This window comes from Thermobia domestica, chromosome 5, assembly GCF_964235325.1.
Source record: "Thermobia domestica chromosome 5, izTheDome1.hap1.1, whole genome shotgun sequence".
NCBI lineage: Eukaryota > Metazoa > Arthropoda > Insecta > Zygentoma > Lepismatidae > Thermobia > Thermobia domestica.
In genome coordinates this window covers 3,484,519-3,499,663 of record NC_137458.1, presented here as the reverse complement: position 1 = coordinate 3,499,663, position 15,145 = coordinate 3,484,519, and the positions used below count along the sequence as shown (strand labels likewise).

Sequence of the window (15,145 nt, the reverse complement as noted above, 5' to 3'; positions counted from 1 at the left end):
CCGGCAGAATGCCACAATATTCTTGGCATTTTTTTTTTTTTTTTTTTTGGAAAATTCCCTACAAATTTCCAGAACATCCACATCGCATAGATCATAAATGTTAATGTCATTAAATTATAATATGCTCAGAGAAATATTGATGCCTATGAGATTTCTGACCAAATATTAGTGGTGTGATCGTGTACTGCACGCAATGGGGATTTCCGTATATTAAACTCCCTTCTTGAAAAACGTATTAAAAATATTGTAAAAACAAAAACCCTGAAAAGATATGAACTTAGAAGCTTGAACCTTCCCTTAATGACACTATGCGTACTCCACTGATCAGATAGAATGAAATGCTATCTTTTTTAAGTTTTACGTCTCACGATTATGCCGGCTAGGCTAAAGGAGACAGTGATGGTGAGAATTGAACGAAATGTTGGAATGAAGAAAGTGAGAGGGAACATTAGAACCCCGGAAAAACGCACACACACGGTGTTTGTCCACCACAAAGTTCACTTGGAGGGAGCTGGAATTGAACCAAAGGACCCATGTATGAGAGGTGAACCCTCTATCACTGAACCACCACAGTCGCCACTGCTCAGATAGTCTAATACCAGAGAGAAAAGAAAACTCGACGTTAAAAAGTAAAATTCACTAGATTTGATGAAAAATACATTAACCTGGCAACCTTGAATTCCCTTCTCGGTGTCTGAGATGATGCGGAAGTGAGATATTGTTAAAAGAAATCCTCTCAGATTATCTCGCTTTTCGTTTCTTCAATTTTCCGTTTCTTCTTCTGTTTTTTTAAAAAAGAGAGATAAGTTTTTCCATGTCTTTTCAAGCCAAAAGTATTTTGTTCTCATATCTCGGTTTACTATTCCAATTCTGTTGAATCTTTTGCTACCTCTTCTCCCCCCCCCCTCACACACACACTCTCCATTCCCTCTTTCTACGCTTTCTTCCATTCACCCAATTGTGCTACAACTTTCTTCCTGGAGCACTTTTCCTCCCTTACCCCCTCCAAACGTACCCTCTTGAAATTCTCATGGAATTTCTGGGATTTCAGGCGGAGGAATGTTTGTTCATTTTCGTTTCCCCAGGGCCTCAGAAATCCTCTTCAATTTTCATCTCTGTTTCCTTTCTTCCCCTCCTCCTCTCCTCTCTCCTCCATAAGCTTCTCTAGTCAGTCATCCACGTAGCTTACTAACCAAACCTTTCACGACATTTTCTCTACTTACAGTATCTGGCTTAATATCAAAATCGAAATCTTATCCATGATTTGCTTCGTGAGAATTGGCTGCATAGTCATATTTCTCTTAAAATGAAATTGAAACCGTAGAAAGATTTGTTTTTACCTGTTACTACAATTGTTGAATTACCACATTGGCGATAGAAATCAAATAGAAGCTCGGTATGGCTTTGGCTACCAAATATAAATTCAGTATGACTTTGGCTACCAAATAGAAATTCAGCATGACTTTGGCTATCAAATAAAAATTCAGCATGGATTTGGCTACCAAATAGAAATTCAGCATGGTTTTGGCTACCAAATTAGGTACTCTATGTAACTTTCCTACTAAATAGAGACTCAACGTAACTTTTGCTATCAAATGAAGACTCAGCATCGCTTTAGCTACCAAGATAGAAATTCAGCTTTGCTTCGGCTACCAAACAGAAATTCAGCATGGCTTTGGCTACTAAATAGAAATTCAGAGTGGCTTTGGCTTCTAAATTAGAAAGATACTCAGCGTGGTTTTGGCTACTAAATCGAAATTCAATATGGTTTTTGATACTAAATAGAGTCTCAGCATGCTTTTGCAACTGAATAGGAACTCAGGTTGATTTTGTCTACTTAATAGAAAGTCAAGCTAGACTTTGAAATTCAGCATTGTTTTGGCTACCAAATTTGAAACTCAGCTTGGCTTTCGCTACCAAATAGAGAATTACCGTAACTTTTGCAACTGTTAAATAAAGATTCAGCATGGCTTTAGCTACCAAGTTGAAATTCAGCTTCGCTTTTGCTACCAAGTAGAAATTCAGCATGGCTATGGCTACTAAATAGAACTTTAATGTGGCTTTGACTACTAAATTAGATACTCAGTGACTTTGACTACTAAATCGAAATTTAATGTGAATTTTGTTACTAAATAGAGTTTCCAAATAGAAATTCAGCATGACTTTGGCTACTTAATAGAAAGTCAAGCTAGATTTTGAAATTATGCGCGATTTTGGCTTCCAAATAAAAATTTAACAAAACCTTGGGTACCAAAATAATTTTTTCTTGATTTTGCCTCGAAATACATATAATAGAAATTCAGTGTTGCTTTATCAACCAAATACAAATATATATATTGGATTTAGTTACCAAATATAAATTCAGAGTTGTCTTAGCTATTGAATGAGGTTTAGTGTGGATTTTTGCAGTCGTTAAAGTTTCTGTGTTGTGACAAGTTATTTTAGCTATCAAATAAATCAAAATTCCTGGTAGAATTATTACTCACAAAGGGTATGGTATTCCAGGCAATTTTTAGGTAGACAACATACGATCAAAATATCGCCCACGAGGCTCGAGATTTCTCGTCTCGAAAGGAAGACGAGAATTGCTATGCTTCTCGTCTCGTCTCGAGTTTGAAAATGTACTTTCCGTCCTGCTTTTGAGACGAGAATCAAGACAACATAAGTTTTACGGCTTGTGGACAACACTAGCCAGAAATAAATGGAGTAAGCTTATAATGAGTTATCGAACTGATTTTTTGTTTGTTTTTTTTATTTTTGCGTCCAACGGTTATGTTCTGTAAACCGAATGAAGTAGATGATTAATTAAAGTGAATGATTATGGAAGAATGAGAATGTGGGAGGAAACGGGAGAAAACAAGGAGGTACTACGTTGTCCACTACAAACTGACGTGGCCTGATATTGAACCACGGACCCCTTACATCAGAATTAAGCGCCCCATCACTCAGCCCCGACTGAAAATGCTTTATGTCTGAACTCGTTTATAATACAGCCATAGCATACGTCTTGTGTCTTAATTCACACCACGCCTAATCAAATTTTGAATCACAACCAATCTCTGAGGGGAGAATAGTTCTGATTGCCAACTCTCTTCTTCTTTTTCGTCTTCTGTTTTAGAATTTCAATCTTTCTCTCTCTTGTCCTTCCATCCTTTTCCCTTGTCTTTCTTTGTACCTTGAGGCCAATTTCTCTTTTGTTTTCGAAGCCTTAAGTCGTTGAATCAACACTGCATTTTCTTTCCCCTTATTCTGCTGGATGGGGAGATATTTGCTTTCAATTTTCTTGACATGCTTAGCCCATTATGGTACAACTCTCCAAGGGTGTGGTGCATTTCGACAATTGATCATGACAGATTTTATTATTCTTTCATTTTTGGTCTTCTTGTAAAGAGAACATCAATATTCATCTTAGTTCTCCATTGGTAAAACTAAACTTGTATTCACGAATATAAGTTCAAATTCTTCAGCATTATCATTGGTATTAATTGTAGATTCTTCAAGTCAGTTCATTTCATCAAATTCTTAAGAGGCCTAATCACTGCGAAATTAAAATACCACTAATTTTACAGTAATCATGCGATATCTTCAAATAGATAAAAGATAATCAAATGTGGAACAAAAGCGCGCTAGACAATATTATTTTGCATGAGGTAGCGTTATCACGAGTCACCTAGTAGCTTTCCGTTTTGCAGCCATTTAGAAACGCGAAAATGAATGCCGATTTTCTAAATGGCTTTAAATCGAAAGCAACTTTATACATGAGCTTTTATATTTGTAAAATATCATATTTTTACTTCCGTGTTTTGAAAATAACACTGAATGTAGCACCTAATAAAGATAATAGAGTGTACTATTTAGAATCCATAAACCGTAGCCATAGGCGTAACTAGAGGGAGGGTTCCAGGAAGGGTCAGGTCTCCGTACAATGTTATCAGGAAAGCATAGTGGCCCAGTGATAGAGAGCTCAACTCTAGTATGAAGGATATTGGTTAGACTCCCGGCCAAGTAAATTTGTGGTGAACAATATCGTGCTCGTGGATTTTCTCGGGATACTCCCACATTCCCATTCCACTAATTATTTAATCATTATTCATATGCTTTAATCATCGTCTCCCTTAGCCTAACAGGCATAATCGTCGGATGTTAAACTCACAAATTTCATTCTTCTTTTCTTCTTTTCAGGCAATTTTGAAAGGGGCGAGGGTTATGCGTTGAGGACTTCTGACGTATGCAGTAATACCACGAATTCGAACCAGGTGTCTTTCATCGGACCACACGAAACGCAACAAGTCTAAATTTACCCACGAGGAAGCCAACCAGGTTTGAACTAAGAGACACTGAGTTCCCGAACGCTGCTCTACAATATCAGAAATAATGTAAGAGTACTGACCATATACATCTCTCAGCTAACAGAGCAGATAAAGCCCTTTGTGGTCCATAGCGTCAGAATACGTAAGAACAGTTATACGCATTGTCATATTACGAGAGCACTGCTATACAGAAAAGGAACCAAGCAGGCGAAAACAATTTGCTTACTTTTAAGTAAGTGTAACCTTCCATTGAGGGTGCTTTGTGTCTCTTTATTCTCATTTTTTTCTTTTTTTTCTTCGTAACACGGTAAATCCGCACTTTCTATTCCCGCTTTTCTTAATTAAAGCGTCGTCATTAGCACGCGCTGCTGCCTCGGTTTTTCTTCTACGGCCGAGGGTAGGCGAGGCAGAGGAAGTTGGTTTGTAATCTGTGTGTTGTCTTTTATTTCTTCCCCTTGCTTCTGGCTCTCTGAATCATCGCTCAGGATTAAGTTCACAAAGTAACCGCGTTTGGTTCCATGGATGAGAAAGATCTCGCTTTTTTTATCTTTTTTTTTAGGAAGGAAAACAAGAAAAAAGGAATCGGAACAGTTTTTTTAACGAGGAGAATCACATGTGATTTTTCTTATCACTGTTACATTTTCTAGAATTTGCTGGTTAGTGTTTGTTCTGGTTGAAAGGCTCAGGTTTGTAATCAGGCGACCAACGGTAGAAGAGAGCAAATGGTTACATCTCCTTAATATTTTACCTGCCATGGAGTGACTCAAAATGTCCGTAGTAAATGTAATTCTTGGGTAAAGGTACTCTTCAGTTCTAGCTCCGACATATTTTACCAGTGGCGCATGTAAAAGGGATTTCCGGGTTTTAATAACCCCTTTAACAATATTTGAAAAATAAACAATTACTAGGTATGTAATAATTGCAAATTTGGAGCGAAATGGTCGACCTTTATTTATTATTCATACATTTTTTTGTGCATCAATTGGTTTCGTGATCGAACCCGACATCCAAATAGTTGAATTTGGGATATTAGCGAAAAAGCATAATTGCTTTGAAAAATTGTGTTCGCAGAACTAAACGAAAATGGCTTTGCCCTATTTCAAATGCTGAAAATTCTATTTTAAAGTTTTTACAATGAAAATTCACGCACCAAATGCTTTTCCAAAGTTAAGTCTATAGACATCCCGTTTTCTAGTGATTATTCCTCAATGGTTGGTTCAATCTGGACGTGCGACCCCTTACAACACTCAGCGCGGTCTCTCGGATCACCATGTGACATTTGGTTATGAACGGTGCAGGCATTTCGGAGCAGTATCTGGACAAGCGAACGATAGAATCGAGTAAGCAGGAGCTTCCCTCTAATAATATTAAGATATGTATCAGGGGGGGGGACACGGTGGATCAGTGGCATAGCGCAGGTGCGTAGTGTCCCTGATTTCACGCCCGGCCAAGTACGTTTGTGGTGGACAACATCGTGTTCGTGGGTTTTCTTGGGGTATTTCCGTTTTCTTCCCACATCCTCATTTCACCAAATATTCCATCATTCATTTGCAGTAAGCTAATGGACATAATCATAGGACGTTAAACTGAAATATTTTTTCGTGGACAAATACTGTATATATGCAACGCATACAACAATAGTGTAAGGTGGGTTGCATGCACACTAGGCGTTTTTTTTTTTTTTTTAAATTCAAATCTTATCAATTCCTATACAGTATACTGTAAATATTTTAAAAAGAAAATTTCATGCAAAAATTCTACTTTGACTTACTCTTGTAAGTTGAGTTTTGTCTGATCAACACATTGTCTCTTATCCCAATTTTATTTTATTATTATTTTGTAGGTAGTTCGAAATCCGTTAAGGGTGTTCACTGCAGCTAAATTAAACTACCGCTAATTTTAGAGTTTTTCTATAATATCTTCAAAACAAATTTTAAAAAAATATTCGAAAAACAGAAACATAGTGAACTAGACAATACGATTTTGCATGTGATACCTTTATTACAATTCACCTATCTGCTTTTGGTATGCCGTTATTTACGGAACCCGCAAAAAATGCTTAATCTATCTACAGTTGCAAATCGAAAGCAGATAGATGAGTTGTGATAACGGTCTCACATGCAAAATCGTATTGTCTAGTTCACTACGTTTCTGCTTTTCAAATATTTTTATTTGTTTTCAAGATATTACAGAAAAACTCTAAAATTAGCGGTAGTTTAATTTCGCTGTAGTGAAGACCCTTAATTCAAATTTGACTACCTAATCACATCCACAGGTTCATTTTACAATGAAAATACTGTATCCTTTACCAAGAGTCGAAGCAAGGACAATTAGGGTTGTCCACAAAACGAGAAGAGACAGAATTTTCTTACGAGACGAGATTAAGCTCTTCCAATAGAAACGTATATATTTTTCGAGAGAAAATAGCCCTTTCATGACATATTTTCAAGATGAGACAGTCCCAAATCACGTCTCGTGGACAATGCTGAAAATTATATGATCGTAATGGTAAATGCACTGCTAGATATTAGCACACTTTACCTTGTAAGATACCATGCTTAGGTGTTTCGTGCTTAAAATTGGGAATACCGAGATATAATAATTTGGTTTAATACGGTCTGCTCGCAGTCGAACGTCTTATTTCAGTAGAGAATATTTTGAGTCATTTTAACCAAAAACACATGCTCCTACAAGTGAATTTAACCAGAATTTCATAAGCTAAGGCAGAAACACTAATCGCGAGAGAACTTTATTTCATCCCTCACCAGTTACCCAGACCTTATTCGTATATCTTATCTCAATTATATGGATATTTGTTCACCTCCATTTCCTACAAACAAGTTATAACAAAGTTACGAATCCTAAACACAGCTCGAGAATCAGTGATGAAAAGTACCGGTGACAAACTAGTAAAATCCGGAATCATTTGCAGAAATAACAAGAGCAAGGCGAAGAATATGGGCAAAAGACACAGCGGGGGGATTGTGCTTCCTAAGGGATTGGAGGGAAGTAACGATCAAGTGTAAAACACACACACACGCACACAAACGATCAGCGCTTAAGCTCCATTGCTTACACTAAGCAGAGTTCATTTGTTCTCTGATGCGACAGTTAGAAGCCAAGAATGAACTAAATTCTCAGCTATTAGGAGACGTGTTCAGGCGTAAACGAGCCTTAATGTTCTGAGAATGAACACAGTCGCGAAGTAATCAAAGGGAATAAAGAAACGTGCTCTGATAGAACCTTCAAGAAACTCTATTTCAGATTCTTTGGAAGGAATTTGTTTCAAATTGATAAATTTAGATTCGTAATATCTTAGAAAATAGGTAATTGCCAAGAGAATTTTCTCGTAGCACATTTTAAATTAGATGTTTTTAAAATTAATTTGATATGCTGTAAAATGTTTAATGACCTTTTTTGTGCGGGACCTGTGGCTTAGTGGTAGTGTGTTCTGGTGCGATCCCAGACAAATTTTGTAATGGACAATATTATGACCGGTTCTTTTGGAGTTCTTTAATTTCCTTCCACCTTCTTTCTTTTCACTAATGCCTCCATTATTGTTCCTTTGTGGTCAAGTAATTGAGTGTACTTTCTGTGTGTATGGTCCCGGGTTCGATTTTCACTGTGAGTTCCCATGGATATAAAATATTATAGTAACTCTCAGGTCCAACTTTACAATAAAGCTAGTGGTTAGAGCGTTGAACTCATGTTCGTGTGGCCCGGGTTCGATTTCAGGCCGGTACTTCCCAATTTTCGGCGTTCACGCAGCGTCGTGAGGCAAACTAGGGAGTCACGTGAATAAGAGATGTGACGGCCACCAGGTTTACGTCACTGACCAGATGTTCGTCGTTAGGTTGGACTTAATTCAGCCACTTGCCGACAGATGACGTTGGAGCGTCTCGAGCCCATAAGGGCTGTCGTGCCAGTGGTTAATTATAATGTTTACTAAGTTCACATAGTGTCGTGATTACGTTTTAATTAAAACTATTAAACCAATCTCGTTTCTCAAACAACAAGAAAATGTCACGTCCTGAAATGCTGTTTTCTTTTGCTACAGTTATTATCGGAAGGCGTTACTTTTTGTAATTAATGAAACAAGATCTAAATACTCATGAACGAGTTCTGTCTCATCTATTGTTTTGACTTGTCTCTCTTATTTATTTACTTTCCGCCGATTTGCATCAACATCATTGTTTTGTCTCTGTCGGTGAGTGACGCCTCTATTTTTATCACCCATCTTAATCATGGATTCTATTAACACGATTATTATTAATAATAATAGTAAAATAAAAATCTTATGGTTTAGGCTAGTTGACGAAAGAGGGAGCGGGGAACAACATGAAGAAATGAAAAATAATTAACTTAGAGGAAATGACTATGAAGTGACAAAACAAAAGGGGAGGGGGAGAGAATGTTATGGCTGTTTCTTTTTCTAAATGGAAAATTAAATAGCGTTTACTAAAGTGACTATATATATACGAGTATTCTCCCTTCTTGGAAAAATGATAATATTAAACCCTTGTCTCTCCGTGTTCTAGTCTTAACGTCTCATGTTTTCCTTCTGGAAAATTAATTGTTGCTCTTGGACTCTTGCAAGTTTCTGCAAAATGACGCTTTTGACATCTGCTTTTGCTCAGTTCATCTTCTCTTTCCCTATGTTTCCTTTCAATTTTTCTTCTTTATTTTCTTTTTATCTTCATCATCTTGGTTTCTGTTCTGCTTTGTTTCCTAAGTCATAATTTCTTTCTTTTCTCTTTAACAACCATTTATCATTTTCGCCTATAATCAATGTGTTCTGAGAGTTTCATAGATGGAGTTCTTGTTAACGGATGATGCAAAGGAAGCATTACTTTCTGTTTTACATTTGGTAAAAATAACAGAAACTATATTGCAAAATTAGTCTTGTAGGTGCTGGTCAAATTTTATTTCTAACAACCGTAAGAACATTTTATATTGTAATGATTTTGGTAGAGTCAATAATGGTCCGAGATTTTATCCCTTCACCAATTTTATTATAAAATTTGATAAATACAAAACGTCTTTGATTACAAAGAGAATAATGCTGTTTCCTCGTTAATGTCCAAGTAGAGGAGTATAGGTGTTTTGCACGGTGCCCCTTCTCTCAAAGCAGTCTCCAAGGCACCTGCCGGTTCGGTGAGTTTGGAAGGATAGCCCCCTCAGCTCAAGGCAGCTTCGCAAGGCTTTGTTGTTGAGAGGATCCCTAGTCCAGTGCGACCTCGGGAAAGATGGGTGTACCCCTAGTCCAGTGCAACCTCAGGGCGGTGTAGGTGATTTGATCAGTTGGACGACTGATGCTGGGTCCCTCGGTGTTCCTCCTTTTATTTGTCCTCCTCGGGTCCTTTCGTGAGGTCCGTCTGCTTTCGGCGTTCCTCGGTGTCCTTCCACGTTGGCTTGCTGTCTGCTATGTTGTTTATAAATAATAGCACTTAGTTGAGTTGACACGTGCGTCTGTTATGATGTAGGGATCCTTGCAATATTAATATCTACTAGTTAAGAAATATTTGTAAAAAAAATGTTACTTAAAGGAAATTGAACCATAATTGGTTCAAAGAAAAGTCACAACAACAATTTTTATCTCCTGGCACAGCGTGAGTCTTTATGTGTGTGTCACTTCATATCGTGGGAACCATTGGCCTGATAGAAACCAAATTTAGTGAGCGAGTAGTCGATCGTCAAAGGACTTAAGATAGATATATTTGGTGGCCGATCTTGGCCAGAGATAGACTCGGCTTGGCTCAGTTTGGCCACAGTTTTTGCATACCAGGAACTTCTGAGTTGAGTTCACCGACTGTCCGAAGCACTTGTATTATTGTAGCTTATGACCTTTTTCGCAAAGTGTGATTCCGTTACATAATTAGAGAGGGAAGACAGTAGCTAAAAATTATAAGTAGTGTTGTGTCACTGTTAGAAGTAGATGTGTCACAGGTATGAGTAGATGTTTTCAGTTCGAGGCTTTCTTAAGACCCCAGATAGCAAGTCTGAGGAAAGAGTTTGGCAGCTGTGACATGGAACTGTTGATTTATTGCAAATATTCCATGTTTTTAATAAAAAGGTAAATATATGGATATCGATACTTAAATAAAACGACCAAGTTGCACATAACCGCTGTTCATCATTGGATTCAGAGTTGCATATATTCATAGGATTCATAAGTATATACTGTATAGAATCCTACGAACAAAAGATTATACCATTTGTGTGAAATCTTAAAGCAAGCAATGTTGGGTAGATTGAGAAAATTAGAAGTGACAGCTTTCAGTAAAACTACATTGAACCCCTTCTAAATGGGTTACCATAACGTCATTGTTACATTTCAATGTGTAACACTCATATTCAGATATCCAGAGTTCAGTACAAGATATCCAGAGTAGAAAAATGTTTGTATATAGAGGTGTTAACTTAAAGTTCATTGGTATATTTATAAAGGTAAAGTAAAGCCCATTCGAGGAGGGTCAATGTACCCAAAGTAGGTGTAAAGGTTAGGGTTCACACTCTCATCAGCTTGACACTGTCAACATCCTAGCTGCATTGAAATACATTTCTAAATGAAGCAGTACCGGGTTAGGTCAGAGGAAAGATGCATGGCCGTTCGTACTCACCAGATGGTGTTGATAGTTTCGTGAGGAGCATTGGAGAGCTATTTGAAAGAAATGTAGATAGAAAGAAAGCAGCATTAACGGCAAAGTGAATCGATGCGCTGACCACACATTACCCAAAAGGCATGAACGCCACAAGCTAGCTGGTAGACCCTGGTTCAAGGGTTATTGCACCATGGGTAGTTTTTGTTTTGTGATCTCAGGGGTAACTGTGGTCTGACCATGTGACGAGAGGATACAGACCTCTTCGAATAACTTCAAGAGAAGAGACATTTGTCTCCCTACATGTTTTCGAGACGAGACAGCCTTGACTCTTGTCTTATAAGGAATATTATTTGACACGTAATCACTTCAACTAGGATCCACCCGTCTTTATCTACCCATCTCCTCCTTCCAGATCTCCCCGAATACGCATTTAACAGAGTCTGGATGAACTTCTCAACCTCATTTCAACGAGAGTAAAACATATGCAAATAAATCCCACCCCAATCGGAAACCGGTGACGTGGTTTCGTAAGCCAGCTCTCTTGGAAGTGGGATATTGTATGGTGGGCAACGGCTTATACTGTAGAAATTTATCTTACGTGATGGTCTACTACCCACCAACTACAGCAGATTGAATTCCCGGTCGTGATTCGGAGCCCTCATAAATAATGGGTAAAACTCTTCTTAACCTCGATATTGTTGCGTAGGGACGTAAAATAGAAACTCAAAACAAAAATAAAGAGAGTATCCTTAAGTTAGCTACACTGTGTGTTGGGATGGTAATTAGAAAAAATAACGCTTTGAAAATGACATTGAGTTCCCCTCCTACAAAAGAGAAATTGTAAAATAAAAGTATAAAAAAGAGTTTCCTTTATAAAAAGGCAACTGGTGTTCTCAAAAAATAAGGGGGAGAAATCGTCGAATCAGGCGATAAGGGATGAAAGAGTAGCAAAGGATGACCGCACTTATTAATGGAAACGGAAAATGACAAGTGAAAGATGATGGAAAGAATGTTGATGAGGAATAAGGATGAAGAGGGAAAAAATCATTCGAGAGAAAAAAATCAAAAGGGAAAAAAAAGAGATGAGACAAGAGAAAGATGGATGTAGGGATGGCTAATGAATGCAGCTGCGGAAGAAGTAAAATTAGATATTGCAAAAATGGCGGAGGGAAAAAAATCATTGCTTGTTTACTCCATTTTTTTACGTGGTTTTAAAGACGGAAAGCTTTCTGTGTCCAAAATTACCGTCCTTCGTTCACAGGTTTACTTCACAAGCGGGGGTGTTTCCTTTCATCTACACTCAACTCTCAATATTACATTACACATAACTTCCTAAATCACGAGCTCTTTCGTGACTAACCGATTAGCATACGCGCTTTTGGCGTGGGAAACCTGGTTTCGATTCCAGGTTCGAGCTCATATTGTTTAGATTCCACATTAAGCTATAGATCCACATTTCATATAGCCTGGCTACTGAAAGAGACGCTAAAATCAAATTAAGAGGCTTAATTGTTGCTTAATAAAAATATCACTAATTTTACAATAATTATGTGATATCTTCAAATAGATAAAAAAAATAATCGAAAATGTGGAGCAAGAGCGCGCTAGAAAATATTATTTTGCATGAGGTACTGTTATCACGAGTCACCTAGTAGCTTTCCGTTTTGCAGCCATTTATAAACGTGAAAATAAATGCCGATTTTCTAAATGGCTTGAAATCGAAATCAGATAAGTGAGTCGTGATAACGGTATCTCGTGTAAAATAATATTGTCTAGCGAGCTCTTGTTCCACTTTTCGATTATCTTTTATCTATTTGAAGATATCACATAATTACTGTAAAAATTAGCGGTATTTTAATTAAGCAGTGATTAGGCGTCTTAAGTTGATTTTAGCGTCTCTTTCAGCAGCGGTATTTTAATTTCGCCTCTTAAGGAAGTAGTTTCGGGGTTTCTGGTACAGTACAAATGCAGCCCAAGTAAGTTTTTGGTAGACAACAGCATATCTGTGATTTTTCTCCGTGTTCTCCAGTTTCCTCCCACATTTTCATTCCAGCAATGTTTTCTACATTCCTTCACTTCTATTACTAATCCTTCTCCTTTCAACCTAAAGGATATAAATGTGGGACACTGTTTTTATTTTCAGTTACTGGATAGTTAAAATTTAACCAATTGGACTTACTGAACTTCAAATAATAATTTTATTTAAGTATTAAATTCATATTGGCATTTAAAGAATTATCTGACTTTTAAAGGTTTTGAATTTCACAAATTTGAATGAAATAAACATACATTTCGTTGTGAAAAAAACGCTTACGCGCCTATGTGTACGTGTTTTGAAATTTAAAAAAATGTTGTAAGTGAACAAGCAAAAACCCAAAACAGACGGAAAATTAATGGTCACAGACTTTCGTATTTAGTTTTTTTTTTTTTTTCCCTCGCAAAGTAAATTCTCCGCTTGCTTTGGTCTATATCTGGTTGTTTAGCGCTAAAGCGGAAATGTAACATTCAGTTACGAAGGTGGGGGGAGAGGGAGAAGAGAGGGTTTAGGGAGAAAAAAAAACAACAACATTGAAATGAGTTATTGTGTTGCCAGGACAATGTGTCCCCATCCAGAAAATTGTTTATGTAGTGTCGCGGTGGGACTTAGGGTTTGGAAGCCCCGAGATTCCCAAGGCCTGTCACGATTCGTTGGCCTCTCCCATGACGTCACTAATGAGCACTGACAGGTCACCGGGGCGAGGGCACAAATCACATCCCAACATGCTTCGCGCCTCCCTTGATTTTAGACTCCGTACCTTTTTTCTCTCTCTCCCGAGGACCATTGCGGGAAGCATGTGTAGCATATATATATATATTGTTCTTTTCGCCTAGTCTAGTATCAAATTATTATGTAACAAGTTTATTTTGAAATTAACTTTATACTAATAATTCAATAACGATATCATATACAATTCCTATTTTATTCTGTTATTTATTTGCATTTATACATATGGCATTAGCTAGTGGTTCGCAATCAAGAGGTCCTTGGTTCGAAGCCGGTGACTGATCATCCTGGCTAAGGGTTTACCAGAGCGTTTTCTTTAATTCAATAGGTGAAAGCAGAACTGGTACCTTTATTTATATTTAAAAATAGACCCTAGTTAAATTGCTTTCAATTCCTTTCTCACTATTGCTGATGCTGTTAGATCCGTTGGTCGAACGGTTACTGACTCTGGTTCACGTGGGACTAGGTTCGAGCTCTGGTGAACCACAAATCTTTCAATATTGGAAGGCAATTGAGGGAATAGCCTATTTGAGTAAACAAGTAATATCAAATATTTATTCCAGTAAACAAGAAATGACTGCACTGGAAATCTATTTGCTGGCAACACTTCTACGAATTAAAATCTTTTACAATACAAAATCCTAGTTGTGTGGGTTTCCTAAGGATATTTCCGTTCTTTCCCACGAATTTTTCATATAAGAACATCTCTTAATTGCTTTCCAAATTAAAATATCCGCTTTGTTAAGTCTAAGAAAATATAATCTGTTAATTAAGGGGGGGGGAAGAAACATGTGCTACCGATCACATTATTTCTGAGCGTATTGATTATTTCGAATTTGCATTGTATTTGATATGTTGCTTCATCTTCAAAGCGTTACATATTGAACGCACCTCACATAACTGAAAACATATATGTGAAGAGTGGATGCCTGCACTTACCTTTCCAAGTGCTTCACAATGTCCTCATAAGCTGCGCGGCAGTTTTCCCAAATTCCAGATCTAAGAATGAGTAAAAAAAATAGTATATATTAATTTAGTAGGCTTTTCCCGTTTATAAACAGTTTTTAAATAACAAATCTTTTTTTTATAATAGGGGCACCATAATAAAATGTATTGTAATTAATTCATTGTTTAAGCAAGTATAAACAAAACGTTTCTCAATAGCTTATCAGGAAAACCGTGAAAGGGTGCGAAAGGAGAGAGTAAGCCCACATTTTAAGGTTTATTGTTGTTGTTATCAAATTGTAATTTGTCACAGTAAAATTACAGCGAAACACCGACAAAGAAGGTTCATTACATCATTGTAAATTCACTTAGAAGTTGTGATGACAAGATAAAAATAAGTGAAAGAGAAAATGAATAGATTAACGGTGGAAAATGCATGGTCCTATTCTACACAGTTCCTTGCCTATTATTGTGAAGAAATCAGAACTTTCGAAAAGAATGTTTTTTTTCGCGTTGTAATGTGT

The 15,145-nt window shown here is 37.2% G+C and overlaps 1 protein-coding gene across 10 annotated transcripts in view; it reads right to left on the bottom strand.

The window, feature by feature from the left end:
* dac (dachshund family transcription factor) overlaps positions 1-15,145 on the bottom strand; it is a 665,535-nt gene that overhangs the window by 337,678 nt on the left and 312,712 nt on the right. For 9 of the 10 annotated variants that reach the window (XM_081758122.1, XM_081758115.1, XM_081758117.1 and 6 more), the window contains one exon: positions 14,616-14,675. The exons of the other annotated variant lie outside the window; for it this stretch is intronic. In XM_081758122.1, the coding sequence (XP_081614248.1) occupies positions 14,616-14,675 (60 nt within the window). The remainder of the gene's footprint in view (positions 1-14,615; positions 14,676-15,145) is intronic. 10 annotated transcript variants of the gene reach the window in all.